At 47.5% G+C, this 21,760-nt stretch overlaps 1 protein-coding gene across 2 annotated transcripts in view; it reads right to left on the reverse strand.

The window, feature by feature from the left end:
* BICDL1 (BICD family like cargo adaptor 1) overlaps window positions 1-21,760 on the reverse strand; it is a 104,621-nt gene that overhangs the window by 6,572 nt on the left and 76,289 nt on the right. The window contains exons 3-8 of one of the 2 annotated variants that reach the window (XM_049619254.1): window positions 19,370-19,486; window positions 16,342-16,488; window positions 10,108-10,287; window positions 9,290-9,508; window positions 8,093-8,236; window positions 2,409-2,539 (exon numbers count right to left, since the gene is read on the reverse strand). In XM_049619254.1, coding sequence (XP_049475211.1) covers window positions 2,409-2,539; window positions 8,093-8,236; window positions 9,290-9,508; window positions 10,108-10,287; window positions 16,342-16,488; window positions 19,370-19,486 — 938 coding nt within the window. The remainder of the gene's footprint in view (window positions 1-2,408; window positions 2,540-8,092; window positions 8,237-9,289; window positions 9,509-10,107; window positions 10,288-16,341; window positions 16,489-19,369; window positions 19,487-21,760) is intronic. The other variant, XM_049619255.1, reaches the window with a different exon arrangement.

Consider the following 21,760-nt stretch of genomic DNA (forward strand, 5'->3'; position numbering starts at 1 on the left):
CCCCAGGTGATTCTAAAGTGGTCAGGATGCAGAATCAGAGATGATGTAAATGAAAACATCTTGTAAAACTCCTAAGGTCCTATACAAAGTATAGGCCACTCCCCACATTTAAATGATTCCTTAGGTCTGTTGTGTCAATTCTGTATACTAAGAGTTTAATTTCTAACGGATAGAAAAAAAGCTATCCTACTGGAGTGATCTAACTAACTAACACCTTCCCTAAGGGCCAGCCTAATATATAGGGTCCATGAAGGGCAGGGGCCTCACTGCAGAGTTCTCCCTACTCAGCAAGGACAATCTGCAAATCAGCTCCGTTGGTCAGATGCCAGGAGGTTCACTGGGCCTCCTCTGACAAAAGACGAAGACATTCATTTCAAGGTTTTGTGGAGACTTGCTGGCTTCCTCAGTCACCCAGATGTCAGAGCTGGGTTCCACTTACTAAGGGAAGGGGACTGGATAACTCCTGTTCTGTCTTCTCTCCTGTGCCCTGGTACTTTCTCGGGTTGGATCGCCCACCTCCCATGCTGAAGGCAGAATATGGTCAGAGCTTGATGTTCAGCTCTCTTCTGCTTGTCCAGCTGAGAGAAGGTGACCAGCCATTCTCTATTTCTAACGTCGTTCTGCCTTTTATTCCCAATAGAGGCTTCCACAATTAGCACCTTAATTTTACCATTTTATTCCCTAACTGTATGACACAATTTCACCCTTTGTTATCATAAAAGTATGCTCCCACTCCAAATTATTACACTGCTATTCAAGTATTCACTAATAAATCAAGTATTCACAATACAGTGGCAAAGATGCACAGGTTTGTTTGGGAGCCTCGCGGAACATACCTCCTAAATGGACTGGAAGTTGTCGAGCAGTCTGACATAAGGTCCTGGCCAGATAGAAAAAGTAAAACTAATGGAGCTGATGAAATGATTGAAGAGAACAGAAGGAAGGGGACAAATGTATGTGGAAGGGGAAAGGTGTGGGGAAGTTACAATTTTAAAGTCAGAAATTACCTTCTACTTTTTAAAAAGGCATACAGTATCTACTTACAATTTGTTTCAAATGACCTCTTTTTAGTTTCCTGACAAGTAGCCTGGGTGGTAAGGGGAAAAGGTGTGGGGACAGGAGTCAGGAGGCCAGGGATCACCACTGGCTGTGGTCTCGGGGACAGTGTCTCAGTTTCCTCATCTGTAAAAATGGGCATTAAAAATGTCTATTCTTTGCTGTGGCTGGGGGTTAAAGGATGAAGGTGTTCTGTAAACACTAAAGTGACACAGAGGGCAAAATGTGTTGCAAAGGGCTCCATAAGCAGACACATTTTTAGTACCTTTTATCTCTGTACACTCAGTAACTAGGATAGACTGAATGCATGATAACAAATAATTTAAAGGGGAATGGGGAATATGCAAATATGTTTTTTTGCCAATGCACTTCCAAATCTTTTGAATGTAAGAGAATGCATTTCTTCCCTGCTAAAGAAAACCCAAAACATGAATAAAATATGACCAGTTTACTGGAAATGCAGTCGGAGAATGCATCAAACTCAGAATGTAGAAAAGCTCTAGGAGACAAATGATACGTTTTTTTCAAGTGTGACAACTGTACTGTGGTTGTGTTTTACAGAAAGTCTTTTTCTTGAGTGAGTGAGTGTGAGAGAGAGAGAGAGAAAGAGACAGACAGAACATGAGTGCACACCGGCAGGGAAAGGGGAGAGGGAGAAGGAGAGAATCCCAAGCGGGCCCCATGCCCAGTGTGAGATCATGACCTGAACCAAAATCCAGAGTCGGACATTCAACCGACTGAGCCACCCAGACGCCCCAGAAAGTCTTTTTCTGGTGGAGATCCACACGGAAGTGTTTATGGATGAGATGCTAAAGTATCTTGTGATGTGCTTTCATACAGTCCAGTGGGGGTGGTGGTGGACGAAGTGGGTGGGGATATAGATGAAACAGTACTGGCCATCTGCTGATTGGGGTTGAAACCAACAGGCAGGAAGTTAGGGATTCATCTTACTTGTTTCTACTTTTGTGTATGCTTGAAAATGTCCATAATAAAAACAACACCCCTCAAAATAAAGAAGTTGAGGTAGACACATATAACGAAATTGGAAAACTAAGATCTAAGTGGAAAAAAACACAAGCCATGTAGAGCATCAGCCCATGGATACTTAAAAATGCCCAAACCACTGTATCGCTCTACACTTGCACATGTACAGGAAAAAGATCTGCAAAAAACATATACCCAGCTTCCAACAGTAGTGTTGTCTGGGGAGAAGAAAGACGCTGGGGGTGAGGATGGGCAGCAGGGAAACACTTTCACTTTTGGATTCTTCTGTATGCTTTAACTTTTAAAACTGAGCATATACTCATGTTGCTTGTGATTCAAGTAAAATTAAACACACCACGCCCACTCACTTCGCAATGGCCTCATCCCGGTCCCTGATGGCCTTCTGAAGCTGCTCCTTTGGTTCCTTGTCCTCAGACGTCACTCTGAGTCGGTCTCTCTCCTCCTTCAGTGCAGTCATCTCCACACTCAGCAGTGTCACCTAACAGGAGACCAAAGGGATGGATGTGGTGACATCATTGCTGCTGGCCTGGCCTGCAGTGTTTCCCTCAAAGAGACAGAAAGGAACAAGAAGCCCCAGGCAGGTGCAGAGCCTGTGTGTGGTGTGGGCATGTAGCTTCCACGGCCCCTGGCTCTGAGGGAGGCCCATCTCTTCTGGAGAAAGGATGCCGCATGCTAGGCTGGAGCCCACTGGCCAGGGCCGGGTGGGGTGGGGGGGCGTGGGGGATGAAATTCAGCCCTGGAAGGCAATCAGCATGCCAGATTCCCTTTATAGGCAGCCCACCACACACCGCCACTTCCACCACAAGGCACTCCCAGGGAACTAATGAAGACCACACATGCATCGGGGCTTGGAAACAAATTTTTGGGGGTAGGGACTCAAGTTTTGTTTCCAGCCATGTTGCACTCAACATGAAACATTGCTATCCACAGGACCCCGGCTGGACCCGAAGCCTGGGCCCTGGCTCCCATTTCTGTGACAGCACTTGCGGCAGCCTGATCATTCAACTTCCCCGGGTCAAAGCCAGATGGAATTTAGACACCTATGTGATGTCATCATCTTTCACTTCAAACCTGCTACCTTTTCTGTGGTCTATGCTTCAGTGAATGGCCCCACAGCCTATTCATTGGGAGTCATCTTTTGGTGGCACCGTGCCCTTCCTGGCGGCTCGCTCAGTGACCACAGCTTACCCTACCCACGAGAGCTCTGCAGTAGCAGGAAGCACAGCCTATTCATCTGTGCATCTCAGAGCCTGTGTTCAGTGCTTGATCCCAAACTGCTTGTGCAGTGGACAGTTGTCATATTTTTGGCTAGTCATCATCCCAAATCCTTTCCTATCTGGGGGACATTCCTGGTTGCATGAGTCTTGGTGGAAGACAGGGGATACACCCCCCACTGAGGAAGCCAAAAGAGGAGAGACACATCATTTCCTAGGTACACAGGCATGGATATGTGTGTGACCTAGACTTGCCAATCACACAGCCCACCTGGGACTGTAGTCCTTGAGGTGTCGGCAAAGCCACAGGCCAGGGGTAAAATTATTACATGGACAGCAGATTCCTTCTGTGGCCTCACTTCCCATGGCTTCTTCCTGTTTTTGGAGCTCAGTTCTCCAGCCTTCCTGTCAAGTCTATAAGCTATCAGACCTAATTCCAATATAGTCTCTCCCTCTCTCTCTGCTTAAGTTAAGCAGAGCGAGTTTTTGTTGTTTGCAACTGGACATCCTGCTTGGTAGAACTCTCAGTAAATACTTGTTGAATGAATGCAAGGGTGAGCCCCTTCTTCCCAGTCAGTAAGCTCAGACTGGAGTCAGGATGACTGGCCCCGCCCTCTTGTTAAATACTGCACGTACTTGGACATTTTTTGAAGGGAGGATCCATGTATATAGCTCTAGCCCTCTCACAAGGGGACAGATGCTACCATTTCAATGTACTCCCCTACTCCAGTCCCAGGCCTAATCATCTTCAGACAGACTGAAATTGAGCAAAGGCCCCAGGATCAAGCCTGAAGATCAAGCTTCCCTGGAGATGCTTCGGACTCCCTAGACTGAGACGGCAGATTTGCCAGCTACCAGGGAAGAGGAAATCAGCTACTCAGGAAGAAATCAGAGGATACTCAACAGTGAAGAGGCATACCAGACAGTCCGCTGTTACTGTGGGCAATGGATTTGGTACTCTTAGGTGCCTGATGAGGAACATCAGGACCAGGTGCTCTGTGCTTTCGTGGTGGGGACAGTTGTGGTGAGCAGGGCTAGAAGCCCTAGGGAAGAACAGGCTGGGGCATCTGCAGAGGCCATAGGGTGCAGCTAGTCCACAGGATGCTGGTCAGAAACCCAGCCTCACCCTACATACTAGCAGGTTCTGCAGCCTGGTAGGCCAGGAACTCAAGACTCGGGAAGTACCTGGCAGAGAGAGAGTCAGACCTCCTCAGACCAAATAAACCCTAACATGGCCTTGGGTTGGCTGTGGGCCAGACAAGCTGAGTAAGCTACAGATAAAACTACATGCTAGGCAGGAAATGCCAACATTTAATATGCTCCAGATAAAAGTCCACAAGAGCTTTTTGCTTTGGTCTGGAAAACTTGGTTAAGGTAGGACCATCAGCTATCTGCCTCAGAAACAACAAGGGACTTACCTTCTTTGAGCTGCCCACACTGTTCATAAAAAGCAGGAGTAAAAATAAGTAGTTCCATCATCAAGTTGTTGTGAGGATCAAATGAGATTAATGACATCAGGGACCAAGCTTGGTGCCTGGCGGTAAGCTCTCCTCATTCCTCTTCTCTGCACCAGTGCGAACCTCCTCGCTGATGGTCGTCATGAGGACTAACCTGGCTTGTTTATACACTGACTTAGGTTATAGCCACCCCTAAATCCACTTTTCCCACATAAGGTAGTGTCCTCACGATTGAACAGGATCAAGGAAAACATCTTGAAGTCCTACATCTAGGGCTTTATTTGCCCCTTCATTCAATAATTATTTGCTTTAGGAAAAGACAAAGAGAAGTCGGACCTCAAGCTTGTCCTCGTGGGGGTCTAAGGTTTGACTGGGAAGATGAGCTGTTGAATGAGAGAACCATGAGAAAGCAGGGCCGGGGGCTCCAGGAGGGAGGGAACCAAAAGAGTTTGAAGGAGGAAGTGAGGCCTGAAGGCTGAGTAGGGCTGATATGTACAGGTGGCAGGGAGAATCTTCTGGACAGAGGCAAAGGGCCGGGGAAAAGGCCCAGATGTGAGGAAGGCACAGGGAGTGTGTGCCATGCCCTATCATAGCCCATGTTCAATTCTGCTAAAACAAAGGAGGGGAGATGGAAACAACAGGAAAAGAGGCTAAATGGCCAGAATGCAGCCAGACTGTGGGGGCCACGAGGGTTAGAGGCTTCCCACTACTTAATGATAGGAAGTCAATCCAAAACTTGTAAGGGTATTTCATTTCAAGCTGTGCTTCAGGAAGATCAATCCAAATCCTGTGGAGGTTAAGTGGGCTGGGGGAAATACGACCAAAGCTGGGGTGTGAAAGAGTGAAGGTCTGAAATAGGGCAGTGGCTAGAAACATGGAGGAGAGAGAACACAGGGAGATTTCACAGAGGAGGGTCACCAAGATTTCATTAGTGAAGGCCTTGTGTTCCCACTACATGCTCCACTGTGCTTTCATGCCCTTTCTGGAGTAACTGGCCAGCGCTCCTGTCAGGCCCTATAAAGGAGCCAAACACAGGACTGGGACTGTTTCTTATTGCACCTCCCACAGCCTGGTTTACTGGCTTGAGAATCGGCAGAGGGGCTCCACAGATAACTGTTTTTTATATTGCTCTGAAGGTCCTCCCTGCCTCTCAGCAGCCGTCCAGACCCCAGTCAGCCCTGGTGAAACAGGAGCCGGCAAAGCCGTGGGGAAGGGGCTCTCCACGGCGCAAGGGTGTGGGGCAGTCTGGTTATGGATTCTGGTCTCAAACACAATTATGAATTAAATGAAACCTGGACTCCCTTTTAAAAATTGGATAGGCTTCTGAGGGTCAGATCACTTCATCTTCCAGGTCCCACATTTTTTACCTCTGGCCCAGTCGCCAGGAGGAAAAAGCATACTCTCTGGTAGGAATGCAGTGGGCTGGGAGGCTGGATCAGCCCCTGGCTGAGGTCTCACCCTAGTCTAGGAGCTGCCTGCTGGAATTTTGGTTTTGCATTACCTTGTTGGGACTCTGCCTCCACGCGCCCCTCCCACCCCCGTCATCCCCCCCCACTCCCCCCACACCCCCACGGCAGGGTACAGAGCTGGTCTGACTCTTCTCACAATTCCAGGAGAGGCTGCGGAGCGCAGGAGTGCTGTCCTGTTCATTCTGTGTTTGTCAGGGTCTAGTGCAGCAGTGGCACACGGTCCGTGCTCGGTAGCTGCCCCACCAACTGCATGAGGAATGTTGTGCCCGCTGTGCTGGCTACCATTTCTACTGGCATTCTGGAATCCAGTCTGCATCCCGCCCACTGCCTCGGGAGGTCAGTGTTGCTTCCATGGGATGGCTTTGGATGGGTGTGGTTTGGCTAAGAGATCTGCTGCTTTGACTACGCTTCTGGGGAGAGATGAGCCATTCAAGAGGCCCAATTCTAACCCCATGGGACTGAGTGTAACTATCTGCTTGATGGGTTATCTGGCATAAACCACTTATCAGCTGAACTTTTAAGGAAGATTCCCTGGTGGAGGAGATAAGTTCGGAAATAGTTGCATCCAGACCCTCAGCAACCTGCACCTTGCTTATGCTTCTGAATAATGCCTTCTGCTGTTTCTAGTTTTGTAATTCTGAGAAGCAACAAAACAAAAAAACCCAGGCAATATCAAAGAGCTGATAAGCAGAACACCCCCACAGAAATTTAAATAGGCTTTAAAGTAAACAAAACTTTTATTAACCCTAAGAGTTTTCAGATCCACTTTGTCCTGTTTGTATTCTTACAGTGTGAAGACCTGTGCTAGGTCTGAACTCCTCCCTGGCCAAACGACTGCCTGAGGGACTCAGGTTTTAGGCATGAGAATGTCTTTGGCGGCTCAATCCCATTCTTTAGGGCTTGGCCAGAAATGAGCTACCATTTTCATAGCATCTTTCTGTCCTCGCTATCTGGTCACTCCCAGAAAGAAGAGTACAGCAATAGCTGCAGGTGGGGCTCCCAACATCTTCGAAGAGATTTATATTAGGAAATCTAATGGGCATGACCCCCCAAAAGAGTTTATTTCTATAGGGTCTTTTAAATTTAATAACTACGGACTGAAACAAATGCCAGGTTTACCTTCCATCTCTCAGCAACAGGTGCAGCAGGAAGGGACCACCAGCTTTGGACAAGGGAGGAAGGGGGCAGGCTGGGTGGGGGCAGGGTTTAAAATGCTACCTGTTTGGTGCCCCCCCTCCCAAGTGGGACAGCACACTACACGTAACCCTGTCAAAAGGAAGGGCCTTATTTACCTCCTAGGATAGAATTTAGAAGCTCCTTTCTGGGTGGGGTTGCTCCTAAGCCTTTTAAAACTTTTCAGATCGGAATACAGACGCCCTTCTCCAGGATTCTCAAGAGATAAAGTCATGATCAAACAGGAAAGGAACAGCAAGGGCAGCAGTAAGTGCTTCTAAAGCTGAAAAACAGGCTGGCGGAGGTGATGGCGTTACAAAGAGAGAACAGGCCTGCAAAGATCAATTGCTCCTTGGTTTGCAAACTTCCCTGCTCAGAAGCTGCTGGAAAAACATCCGTGAATGTCCTGAGAGCTGTGGCACTTTAAACTGTCAGAATCCACCAGATAATATGGGCTCTGTGGAAGGCAGCATGTCGCCGGAGGAAATGGAGGGTCAGCTATTCTTATCCCTAACAATTTTACTTTGGGCTAAACCAGAGGGCCGTGCTCTTCTCTTGAGCTCACCTCAACTTCAGGTCACTGTCCTCTGAGAATCTGTGAGAGCAGAGCCACTTCTGAGACGTGAGAGAGGGAAACTCACGAGGGTCTCAAGACAGTCTTGTGGGGGAGGGGTCAACGGTACATTCCCTGCACTGGACCGAGGATGGGGGTGCTCACCTGACTGTGGAGTTGCTGCAGCTCCTCTAGGCTTTGCCTCAGTTTACCCCTCTCTCCCTCCATGAGTTCCCTTAGGGCTCTTGAGTCCTCACTGGTCTGCCTTATCTGTTCTTCTAAGGAGTCATCATCAATTCTCCGGGAGCTCTGACAGCCAAAGAGAGCCACCAACCACAGAGATGGCGAGAGCAGGGGCGGGTGTGGTGAGATGGTTAGTGGGAGAGAGGGGGAAGTGAGACGGGAGGGATGGATCAGTTTGGGGGAGAGCAGGATAGAGGAGATGGGGTGGAGAAGTGGAGGGAGAGACAGGCAGAGAAAAGAGGAGACAAAGGAGGGAAGACAGAGTTAGAGGAGAGAGATTCTCTTGCCCAATTTTGATCTGCAAACATTAGCTAGACATTTATTTTTGTTTCAGGCTTCAGGGAAGTCGCATGAACAGCACACCTCCCTCTGACCTCTCCCTTCCCCCAGTGACCCAGCCTCCACAGTACAGTACCTTCCACACACCAACACGACATGTTCAGGTAAGGACAACCACCCTTTCATGACTTCATGTAATATGGGTAGAAGGACGTTAACTATTCTGTAGGAGGATGGAACTCGAAGTGAAACAACTGCCTGAGAGCCGGGGGTGTGAATGGAAATCTGTCACGAAGCTGGAAGAAACGCCAGTCTGCCCAGGAAGCCCATAGGAACACTCCTCATCTCCACAAGAGGAGCCACATCTGGAATTCTAAAAGGCCCTTGCTGATCTTCTCATCGTTCCGTGCTCCCTTGTATCCTTTCAGCAGAGGCTTCCAGTCTGGACAGTTTGCCTATTCTCAGCTAACCCCATCACGAGGACCAATGAGCTACAGAAAAATAACTTGCAGTTTTCACCGGGATTCAAATTTCTACATTCAAAACTTTTAAGGAAAGCCCTTGAACTGGAGGCCACCATGGCCTGGATTTAACCATGTGGAAAAAGGACTCCACTTATACACCAGTATCTGCAGGAAGAGCACTCTGGAACTTCCATTCCTGGACGCTGCCCCTCTGCTCGATCACCAGCACACAGACCTCTCAAACAGTAAGGGCTCAAAGTTGCTACAGACTCTTTAAGGTTCCACTTCTGGGGTTAACCTCATCCCCTGTGCTTGCTTTCAACCTCCCACTAGCCGGGTCCTGTGGGGTGGGGAGCTTCTCGGCCCAGCCGCTTACCGTGGGCTCCATGCCATCCACAATACTCTGTATCAGTCTCTTGAGCTCACTGAGGGCCGTGCGCAAGCTGCCGGCTGGCACGTCCTTGGCAGATGAGGTTTCCGAAGACTCGTCCATCGAGGAGTCCGTGGAGACGGCCGAGTCAGCGCTGTCGTTCCCCCGGAGGTGCGAGCAGAGATAGCGGACCTGGCAGTAGGCCTCCCAGAGCTGCAGTCTCAGCTGCCCCACAGAGAATTGTTCCTGATTATGGGCTCTAGGGAGGACCGCCCCCACTCAGCTCGTCCTAGCGTAGGAACCCAACATGCTGATACTCAAGAGCCTAGTTCTGGCAGAAAGACTTTTTCTTTTTTAAATCACCTGTCCCAAGAACTATGGATACTTATGCTGGGCCTAGTACATCTATACGGACTCCCAGTTCTTAACTCTCCAGCCCTCTACCCATCTCCCATTTCTCTATACAGTCGGATACTGTGGTGGGAATCATGATTAGGGGAGTGAGTGGTTGTGAGGAGAATGAAAAAAAGCCAACTGGATGGATCATGAATGTTCTAGAGCCCAGTCAATGCAAGAGGCATGAGGCTGAGGATTAGCCGACAAGCATTTCCTAAGAGGCACTGGGTAACAGTGAGCCAGGGACACGCTCCGGTCAGGGTCTGCTTCATGACAGCTCCAGCCAGCAGGCCTGGGCTCACACAGGCACAGGGCCACAGGCCCTTGCCAGGCTGGAGCTGGAACCATAGGAACTGGACAAGGGAGGGCTGACGGGCTCCTGAAGTCCCCAGGCAATCTCGTGTGCTGGACTGATGGGGCATCAGCACCTGTTCTCTCTCTTGCTCCAGTTCCTCAGCCTCCATGCTCTGTTCGATCTCGGACAGGAGGGACGTGCTGGTGGCGGCAGAGCTCTGCAGGCTCCTCTCCTCGGTGAGCTCCTCCACCTTCACCTGCAGCTGTCGGTAGGAGAGCCGCACCTCCTGGAGCTCCAGCTGGCTTTGGTGCAGCTTTCAAAGAGACAGCAAAAGGTAGTGAGGGTTCCCCGACCACAAACAAATGAGAAAAACTGCCCCGAAACCTGATCACACTTCTAGGTCCAACCACCAATTTACAGAAAAATACAGAGGAGAGAAGAACATGCTAGATTACATCAGGGGTGTGCAGGCAGTAAACTCCAGATTTGGGAAATTCTACAGGACAAACAGCTCAGCTTCTTTACGATGTATATTAAAAAAAAATTTTTTTTTAATGTTTATTTATTTTTAAGAGAGAGAGTGAGACAGAGTGTGAGCAGGGGAGGGCCAGAGAGAGAGGGAGACACAGAATCCGAAGCAGGCTCCAGGCTCTGAGCTGTCAGCCCAGAGCCCGATGCGGGGCTCGAACTCACGGACTGTGAGATCGTGACCTGAGCCGAAGTCGGACGCTTAACCGACTGAGCCACCCAGGCGCCCCTTTACGATGTATATTTTAAGAAAAAAAAGATAAAGGTCTGGAACCTATAGGTTAAAAGGAGACTTGAGAGACATATCAACCAACTGTAGTGTGTAGGCCTATTTTAACTTGCATCTTGATTCAAGTAAAAAATGTGAGGAGCAACTGGGACATTTATGAGGCAGTTACGAATTTGAACACTGGGTATTTGAAATTAAGAAAATACTGCTGTTTTCCCCTTAGGTATACTAGTCCTGTGGCTGTGTTTTTTTAAGTTATCATTTAGAGGTAGTCTTTGTTTACAGATGAAATTATAAAAATTTGCGGATTTACTTCAAAATAGTATGAGAGAGAATCAAGAAGATGTAATGAATGTGGGGCAGGACTGATTGGGGCTCACTGGTTTGTATCGCTGGCAGTGGGGTACACTGGGGCATCATCACACTATCCTATTTTTGAATGCCCGAAATTCCCCACATTAAAAAACTAAACACACACACATATAAAGGCATACAAAGTAAGGTACCATTAGATGCTCACCAGAATACCTAAAATAAAAACCCGCCACAAAATAATAATGATACCAAGTATTGATGAGGATGTGGAACACCCAGGACTTTCACTGCTGTTGGGAGTGAAGATATACAATCACTCTGAGAAAATGTAGGGCAATTTCTACTGAGTGAAATACACAGCTGTCCCATGACCCAGCTGTTCCACCTCTAGGTGCAGACCCAACACAAATGGCTGTACATGTGCCCAGAAGACACACAAGAGGTCTATAGCAGCCTTCTTCCTTCAGAGCCACAAACGGGGGCAGGGTGCCTGGGTGGCTCAGTCGGTTAAGCTTGGAATTCTGTCTCCCTCTCTCTCTGCCCCTCCTGTTTGCTCTCTACCTCTTTGTCTCTCAAAAAGAGACAAACATTTGAAAAAATAAAATAATCTTAAAGAGCCACAAATGGGGAAACAATCCAAATGCCAATATAGAACGGAGAGAGACAGTCACATACTAGAATACTACACAGCAGTGAGAAAAGCACACACTGCTACCATATGCCATAACGTGGATGAATTTCATAGACATAATATGTCAAGCAAAAGCCTGACATTAAACAATATATAATGTGTAATTCAAGTACGAAAGTTCTAAACCTTCCTCCAGATACAAGAGATGCAAGTGGAAGAGAGGTCTGCTTTTGACCAAGTGTCAGATACTGACCAGGAAGGGCAAGAGGGAGGCCTGTAGGATACAGATAATGGGCTTTATCTTCATCTGGGGGGTGTTACACGGGGATATATATATCACACACATACATACACACACACATATATATATGTATATACATATATGTATGTATTTTAATGTTTGATTTATTTTTGAGAGAGAGAGAGCACAAGCAGGGGAAAGGCAGAGAGAGAGGGGGACAGAAGATCAGAAGAGGACTCTGTGCTGACAGCAATGAGCCCAATGTGGGACTCGAACTCATGAACCATGAGATCATGACTTGAACCAGAGGTGGATGCTCAACGGACTGAGCCATGCAGGTGCTCCATGGGGGTATATATCTGTAAAAATTCACTGGGCTGTCCACTTAGGATTTTTATGTTTTGCTGTATGTATGTCGTATTTTAATGAAAAAACAAATGAAGGGGAAAGGGTCTGGAAAGACACTGGGGATCGGATTTGGAAAAATATGTGAGTAGAAATACCAAGAATTCCCAAACCCAGGAGAAAAGCGGTCTCTGCTATTTTCTGTGTCATACCTCACAGTTTACAGGTAAAGCCCCAGGCCTGGGAAGAGCCTTACACAGCGTGTAAGGCTCAGAGAAGGAGAGGGATGCCAGTGGTGGAGAGGACAGCAATGTAGTTTTCATGGCTTACAGCCAGGGCTCCTTCCTTCTCTTGCTGCCGCTACTTCACCCCTCTCGGCGTACTCTGTGGCCCCTTTCTCGTGGAATCCAAGCAGGGTACTGCTACCCGGTGAGGTTCCTCTTGCTGGAGGTAAGACACGACTCCACCATGGCTGCTAAATGCCATGCTCTACTAGTGCACTCCACCACTACACTTGCTTTTAACACACAGGCCCTGCCCGTAGAACCTTCATCTGTTTGCACTTGTCTGCATACTACACCTGCACAGGAGCAATGTCTCCTGCTCTTGTATTTGTGGATTGCCCATCCCTCCCTTGTAAAAGATTTTTTGGAAGTTGGGGATGGGGAAAGAATGTCCTGGGATTTAAATGTAACTAATTTATCCTTTCATTAGAATTTCTGGGGTCACCCCTGTTCGTTAAAAATAGAGCAGACACTGTCCTGTCTGTTGCAGATTGCAGGCCAGGTAAGCCGTGGCTCCTGCAGAGATGCAGACACTGAGCAGCAGTGGTGGCAACTCGGAGCTCTGCAGTTCTCATGAATGGAGGAGGCTGCCTCGCAGAGCATCCACGCGGATCCTTTAGATGCCCTAGGGCTTCACCTCTGCTGGTTGGGAGCAGACTGTGGTTGGCTAACAGCACCAGTATCTTAACTCAGAAGAGCCTTAACTCAGAAGAGCCGGTGCCTGGCTGCTAAGAGAGTGAAAAAGGCCCTGGCAAGTCTGCTCTGCGTGGTTCCCATGCATCAGCAATACCTGCTGGTCCAGTGGGAACTCCTCCAGCCCCAGTATTGAGAAAACTCAGAAAGAAGAAATTAGCGTTAAAAAAAAAAAAAAGAAAGAAAAAGGACATTCCTAAGAAGCATTTGGCACAATTACAAATGGCATACTAAGTTGGCAAAATGCTTTACAATTATTTTCTAGGTAACTCCACATACATCTCAGCAGGAGAAGTTCAGCACAGACAAGAACAAGTTCTTATGCACTGGACAAAATTAGTTCAATTACTCATGCGCACTTGAGGGTGCTTAATTAATTATAACAGCAAGAGAATCAAAGACCAGGACAGGTCTGCCCTGTCTGGTCAATAACTGGTCCAGAAACATATGCAGAAAACAACACATCAGAGGAGGCTTAAATATAAGAAACCTCTAAAATAAGGAATATCATCCTTTATATAAGAAAGATGTCACTAAATATATTTATATATCTATCAACAAGGAAGACACCAAATCCTTGTTGTACAGCACACTGAGCTTATGACACTCATGCCACCAGAGGTGGCAGAAGTGGGAGCGCTCTCTTGTTTCACACTGAGGGAACGAAGATGGTATGATGTTAAGTGTCAGAGCAAGGTCTACACTGCAGGCCACCTGCTCCTGGGTCACCCCACAGTGAGTGGAGCCTACGCTTCCCGATGATGAAATCCACCTACTCACTGGGACAAGGTCCCTGCACACATCTGTAAGATGCCCATGTAGGTATAAATCAGAGAAGGACAGACAGAATACTTTACTGGGTATTAAGAGTTTAGCAAAATGCCCAATTTTTCAACTTACTGGGCATTCCAAAAATAATTTTTATCCCTATTCTCAGCCTGAAAAAGAAAAGACGGTTGGATTTAATCAGTGGTTTAAAAAATCATTGTTAGGCAGTAGAACCCCAACTAGATAGTGAACCAGATTAAAGCGGGGCTACCCTGGCTGTGCAGGCCTGTTGCCCTGCCTACTTAGACTTCCTTTTGTCCTTTATCTGAAACAAAGGATTAAAATCGTGGAATTATATACATTCCAAAGCCATCAACTCTATATTTTGCAAGTCTGATTTAGGACCTCTCAACTACTATCTGAGTGAGCTGGAATTCTTATTTCTGTATCAGTACAGGCTATGTTAGCAACAGAAAGGGCTTTCTGGAAAACACTGGTAATTAGCAGCAGCTTAAGGAGAATCTCCTATGAGCCAAAGGAAAAAAAATCACAAAAAGGTGGGAAAGATAAGAATTCAGCCCATAAAATCAGATTTTCCAAATCAAAGTGTGAACTGCCTGATGTGATATATAGGCCATGGGGTGAGTGGCCCAATGGAAAGACAGTGGATGTGCAGACATTGAGGACGTGAGTGTGTGTGACGTGTGACGTGGGGCTCTTGCTGCTGGAGAGCACACAGCCCACTGTGCGAGCCAGGTACTAGATGGAGCGTGCTGGTCCCGTTCTTCCCTGTCCTGAGGTCCCCAGTTCTTGATTCGAAATAACGGACTTCTCATCTGTGAATTCCAGCTAGACTGAATGAAAGTGTCCTTTGGGCAGGGGTCACTTCCCCATTCTTCTGTGTTTCTTTGCCTTCTCCTCCACACTCTACCTCAGCAACCCTCCTCAGCAGAGTGCTTGACAGGGTCAGAAATTTTGGTGAAACACTGACCTGCAGAGGCATGGAATGTGCTAGACGCTGTCAATGAGAATTACATGAAGCAGGCGTGGGGGGCTCTCTTTTTAATTCGACCAAGGATTACTTTGGTAAATGATTCACTTTTTCCTAAGCCTCAGTTTTAGAATGTATGCAAAAGCACTCTGTTCCCTATAAAGTATACAGGTGTTCACCACTATTATCATCATCCACCTTAGAAGATGAGCAAACTCCTTTCCATCTTGAAAATGGCTGTGAGGCTTTCACCAGCACCATTTTCTAATCGACATTTATGGGAAAAAACGTGGAGGGTCATAAACTGCTCATTTGTGCTTGAAGAGGTTAATCACTCAGACGGCAGCTTAGCTGATGGTGTCAATAACAAGTGATATCAGCCTAAGATGTTTCCTTATCCCATGTCCTAGAGCTTTCCTCACCAGCTGACCCCCGAGCCCAGTGGGGTCTGCCACAGCCTGGTCTTTGGGGGAGGGACCTGCCTGGTGCTTCTGCACACCTGGCTGACCGCCTCCACACCAACAACTCTGTCGCCATCCCCCCCACTCGCTGGCACTCAGAGGATGTCCAAGGGGGAGAAACATGCTCTTAGCCACTGGCCCCAGGTGCTCCTAGGCCAGTGTGGCAAAGCTTTCTTCGCAGCAGGTGTTACACTCTATTTCTGTAGAGGCCAGTAGCGATTGTCTTTTTGTTTAGAGGGTTGTCAAGTGTGAGCCTGGGGATTCAGCTGAGGACTGGTGGCAGGTCCCAAATAAGGACAAATACGAACATGAAGCAATTTCCTTTAGGAAGAAAAAAGAGGCCAATTAGGCTCACAAAGGGGGTTGGCCTATGCCTTTTCTAGCAACTGCTGGAAGAAGGATGTAAGTCTTGCTGTGTTCAGTGGGCAGCTTCTTGATTTCTGCTCAGTGCAAGCCAACTAAATGCATCAGTCTGGGAAAGCAGCAGCAGAGAGCATTGAGAGCCAAGTACAGAAAGTCACAGGCTCCCTCTGAAATCTCTAGCAGATTTCACAAACCCTAGGAGGCAGAATGACACTCCCCAAGTTCCAGTCATGTTAATAGTCCAGAAAGAACTCTCTGAAACTGCTCCAGAGGCCAGTGGCTCAGAACATATTGGAAGGGTAACCTGTGGGTAGCAATGCATTTGTCTTCAGCAGAGCCAGGCTGGCCAAGTTGGTGAGCACTCAAGGAGAACTCCAACAGGGCCAACAGAGAGCTCGGCTTTCCCCTCTCCTGAACCCCACAGTGGCACTGGCCTCCCAGCTTTCCTTCTGGCTGGGCAGCTAAGTGCCCCTTTCACCTGGCCCTAGTTCTACAGGACAGCTTCTCTGCCTCAGTACCTGGAGGTCTTTGTCATGGCCTTGCCTCTCCAGGATCAGCACCCGGTCCTGTAGCTCCTCCACAGTCCCCTGGAGCAGGTCGTTTTCCTCTAAGGTGGCACTGAGACGATGCTCTAGCTCCCGTTTCCGATCCGACAGCATTTTGATCTGAAAGGGTGGAGAGTCACAGGGTGGTGTGCAGTTACACCCAGGCTGATGAGTAGGAAGGGAGGAACTGACCCCAAACATGAAGGCCTATGTCTCTCCAAGTGCTCTGCCCAGGGGCCTGGTGCCCCCATCTTTGAGAGAACAGCTGTGAACTCCCAAGATGAAGAGAAAACCCCTCCCTTCTAGAAACGTGTCTGGGAAGGGGTGGGAGATGAACTTTGGGGAAGCTGGAATGTGGGATGCCAGGAAGAGGAAGGGAAGGGTCAGTGTTCTGGAAATTCCACAGATAAGACAGAGAAGGGCTCCACCTTGCCTGCCCATGACTTTACCTCAACCCCACAATTTCTGGGGGAGTGGAGCCTAACCCATGGTTCCATTCTTCCTTCTCAAGTCATAAGCACAAGAAAATGCCCGAGACAGCCCAGTGGGCTGCTGTATTCTCATACTTCACAGCTCTCTTCTGTACTTCCCCCCACAGCTAACAGACCTGGCTCTAGAGGTCGCAGCTCAGACCTGGTGCCCCAAATTAATGGGGGAGTTGGTGGGGTACAGAAGGCAAAGCAGTGCCTGCATCAGTCTGTGTCCTGGGAAGGAGCAGGACACGACACAAAATGAGTAACTGATTTTACTCAAAGTGTCGTTGTGCCCGAGCAAGTAAATTGTGACTAGAAGCAATTTCGCTCCTCTTATTAAACAGACTGGTATGTTTGTACACTGTGTCTCTAGCCAGCCTCAAGAGATATAAATCTGCTTTCAGGAAGGTCTGTCTAGTCTCTTCAATGTCAGTAAGAAAATAAAGGATAAGAGGAAAGAGATGCCAAGTCTTCTGGCCTCAAGGTGTGTAGGCTCAGTAGGTGTGCTGGGGCTCCACAAGGCCGGCAATGCTTCACCCCGAGAAACTGCCCGGACTAACGGGCTACAGAAGCCTTCCCAAGTTGTGCAGGGCCTCCTGGCTCCTCCTATTTATCAGGTCCCTGCTGGATTGATCTCTCAACCAGCTTCTTGCTCCCAACATGGTTAAGATGTTCTCTGTGCTCTCCAGTTTGGCCTGGAGAACAATCTATTAAGAGAACCAACCTCCTACCCTTTCCTGGGGAGATTTGAAAATGAATGTCTGATGCGTCTGAGGTTCTCTGAAATCCACCTTTCCTTCTGCTTTTTGTCTATTCTCTGTCTCCACACTAGGATTCTGTTCGTAGGGTACAGATCTTCCCTGGCCACCAATCAATCAGATAAGATGCTGTCCTGGGGAAATGAAGTATGTGGCCTTTGTCCAGAGAGATCAGGTATCTAGCCAAACAAAGACATACTGTCTCTCAAGTGTGCACCTGGGTAAGGGACCAAAAGGAACAGGTCCTTTTTGTGAATGGGGCCACTATTCCCCACACTGAAGCACATTACCCACATGAAGGGAATTCTTACTCTAGGTGATTTTCATTTAAATACCCTCCAACCTTTACATTTTCCTTCCATGGATAATCTTTGTTTCTCAAGTTCCAGTCAGTGAAATAATGAGGTAATACAGTTGTGATATACAATCCTGGCCCCTTAAAAAAAAAAAAACAACTTTAGAAGTTCAGAGCTACATGAAGTAATGTACTTGGACAATTTCATAGGCTGCCTTCTTAAAGTAGCAGTGGTACTGCATGAAGGCATCGATATTAGATGACAACTCCCTCACCCCACCCTATGCACTGAACTTGTGACCAAATCTGCCAGTTAACGTTCCTGGGAATGACCCTGAGTCACAAGGGTCTTGAAATAGTGAGTAGAGGCGAGAGGAAAACAGGCAACTCGAAGGAGTCAGAGCTTGGCAAAGGCGGTGGGACAGAAAGTCATGCACACAAGTGGTCACACACAGGCATGCCGAACCCCGCCGGAACAAGCTACTTACTTCAAGAACCTGCTGCTCAATACCAGTAGTATTTCCAAGGGGAGGGAGAAAGGAAGGGAATGATAGGCAGGAGAAAAGAGAAGATATTGACAGACTTTAGGAAAAACATCTTCAGGTCATTTCCAAAGCAGGGGAGCAGCCACCTGGGCTTCTCTGGGCCTGACCACACCGACGGATTCCTTAACCACAGCGGGGGTGCACATTCATCTGGCCCTAGACCCTTAGACTGTCCCCTCAAGTGTACCTTAGCCAAAGGGTTGCTGTCCAGACAACTGGCTGAGGGCCCCTCAAGATCAGACTAGGTGGATGCCGCCCTGGGGAAGAGCCCCTGTTTGGGCTGCTGATACGACTTCCCTCTTCTCCCCTCCCACAACCGGGTTCTCACAGAGTTGTCCTCTAAGTGCTACTTTTTCTTTCCCTCTGGCCCACTCAGGGCCATAGACCCTGACTGCCACGCTCTGGCCTCTCATACACTTTTAACAACATTACTTGATTCTAAGTACCACACGAGGTGCTTTCCATGTATTAACTCATCAAACACAACAGTCCTATGAAGTAGCTACTTTATGACTCTCACAGGTGAGAATTACAATAGGTCCCAATAAGGTGGACTGAACTGGACCTACATGGAATAGAGAAAGGGAAAATCCTCTTCCCCATCTTCCATTTAGGATTGGCAAGGACGTTTGTGGACGGATTAGTATGTTCAGTAAAAGCGGGTCATTTGTGATTTCAACACACTCAGCAGTGACTCTGAGCAACCTTATTCTTCCAGACAACAGGCAACCCGGTGCAACATGAATCAAGTGTTCCCCATTTAGTTTCTTACAGATACATCTCTAGAGACTTTTAAATATTTTTAGAGACTGTAGACAAAACAAAGTTTTATTTCCCAGTTCAGGGGCTCCTTATCCACCAGATCCAGTACAGCGCCTCTAACGAGAAAAGCACTTCCATCTCCAAGCAGTGCCACACAGGCGGACTCACCTCAGCCTGAAGGCTTTCAAGCCTGATGATGTGCTGGTTAGTCGAGGAGTTTTTCTCCCGAAAGTCTTCTCTGAGGGCATGGACTTGCATGGAGAGCTGTCTCTCAACTTCTGAGGCCTGCAAGCAGAAGAGACCTTCAGGGTGGATTCGGAGGCTGTGCAAAGGAAATCTGTTAAGATCTCAGCCTTTCCTTTCCCAAGCATCTCTTTACAACTTCCTACTCTAGAAGGAGTATAGGATGAAATGCGGGTCCGTGTAGTCCCTAGTACCCGAACAAGACAAACATCCATCTCTACTTCCACTACGGGGGGAGTTTATCTTGGTAAAGACCACTTTGCCTGTCAGGGGAAACAGGCCTAAGAAACAGCAAGGTCTCAAGTGTTAAGTACCATCATTATCACTCTGTACACAACAGAAGTTCAGCAAACATCTACCAAATAGAGAAAAAGTCTCTGTTTTATGTGAAAGAATAAGGCAGATAGATATACCTACTACCTTAGAAATTCCTTTATTTCTCTCATCCATTTCCTCAGTAAGGCCCAAGTGAATCACCTCTGTCTACATTTCTCATTTCTATTCAACATAGGCACTATTTGAAGTTCCCTGTAACATGTTAACATTTTTTTTTTTTTTAAGATTTTATGTTTAAGTAATCTCTACACCCAATGTGGTGCTCGAACTCACAACCCTGACATCAAGAGTTGCATTTTCCACCAACTGAGCCAGCCAAGCACCCCAATGTCTGTTAAGATTTTTGCCATTCTTTCCTCAAGGACATCTTTGGCAACTTTTTTTTTTTAAGTTTATTTATTTTGAGAGCGAGCGAGCACAAGTGGGGGAGGAGCAGAGGGGGGAGGAGGGGAGAGAGAGGGAGCAGAGAGAGGGGGGAGACAGAGACAGAGAGAGAAGGAGAGACAGAGGGAGGGAGGGAGGGAGGGACGGACAGAGGGAAGGAGGGAGGAAGGGAGGGGAGACAGAGAGAGAGAGAAAATATGAATCCCAAGCAGGCTCCAAGCTGCAAGCACAGAGCTCCACATGGGGCTTGAACTCACAAACCGTGAGATCATGACCTGAGCCAAAATCAAGAGTCAGACACTTAACCAACTGAGTCACCCAGGCATCCCCATCTTTTGCAACTTTTAATTCTCCAGGGGAGTGCTGGCTGAGACGTTTATTTCCAACCCTAATCCACTTATTTTCTAATGCTCAAATACAGCAGAACACCAACGACATTTAGTGTGTCAGCACCTTCTCTTGAACATGCAGCAGAGTGTTTTGAAAGAATGCTCCCTTGATAAGACTTGAACTCTGGTCTTTTTCCTGGGAGTCCAGCCTAGCTCCCAGCGAGGGGAGCCCTGAACACTGCCTGGTAGAGAGAAGAGCCATGGGACAGGTTAAATAACTGCCTCAGTGCTTTTCTGAGGCCAGATGGGGTCAGTAGGCTTCATGAGTTCTTGGGAGTGATCACCATGTGTTGAAATGGTTAGGAAAGGCTTCTGGAGGAAGTGGGATGGTAATGATGTTGACTTCGTAGGCTAGCTGTTCAGTGAGGCTCTCATATTAATAGATACATGTTCAATAGTTATTTTCATCTTCAAGGGCTGTATAAGCAATTGTCCATCTTAGTTTTGGTCCCATAGATTCAACTCTTGCTCCCTTAGACTAGAGAGCCATATAAGGATCTCAGCCTATAGTTCTAATTTTTAAACAACAATTACAAAACACACAAACTAAAAGCAAACCATCTCGTTTTACTTATTCTAAATTTAATTTTGGACACCACCAGCTTGTTGTAGTTTCTTAATCACTCAGAAACACAATGTTAGACATCCTTGCTTAAAAATAACATTAGTAGGGGGCACCTGGTGGCTTAGTTGGTTGAGGGTCCGACTTCGGCTCAGGTCATGATCTCGCAGTTTGTGAGTTTAAGCCCCGTGTCAGGCTCTGTGCTGACAGCTCACAGCCTGGAGCCCACTTCGGATTCTGTGTCTCCCTCTCTCTCTGCCCTTCCCCTGCTAACGCTCTCTTTCAATAATAAATAAATGTTAAAAATTTTTTTAACAAAAAATAACATTAGTAATATATACTGAGTAATTATGATGTGCCAAGAACTGTGCTAAATGCTTTCAATGCATTATCTCAATTGTCACAGCCAAAGGAGTGGTTATCCAGCTCAATTTACTAACGAGGGAACAGACTCAGGGAAATAAAAGAACTTGCCAAACTCTCAGTAAGTGACAAGATCAGAATGGTAAATGTGGGGCTGTCTTGTCCCCAAGTGTGCTTGGATGCAAGCACACCCTGTCTTGCTGCACTTCACTTCATTACAGACACTGTGTTCTTCACAAATGGGAGGTTTGTGGCAACCTGCATTGAGCAAGTCTACCAGTG

The sequence above is a fragment of the Panthera uncia genome (genome assembly GCF_023721935.1).
Source record: "Panthera uncia isolate 11264 chromosome D3 unlocalized genomic scaffold, Puncia_PCG_1.0 HiC_scaffold_8, whole genome shotgun sequence".
NCBI classification, from domain to species: Eukaryota; Metazoa; Chordata; class Mammalia; order Carnivora; family Felidae; genus Panthera; species Panthera uncia.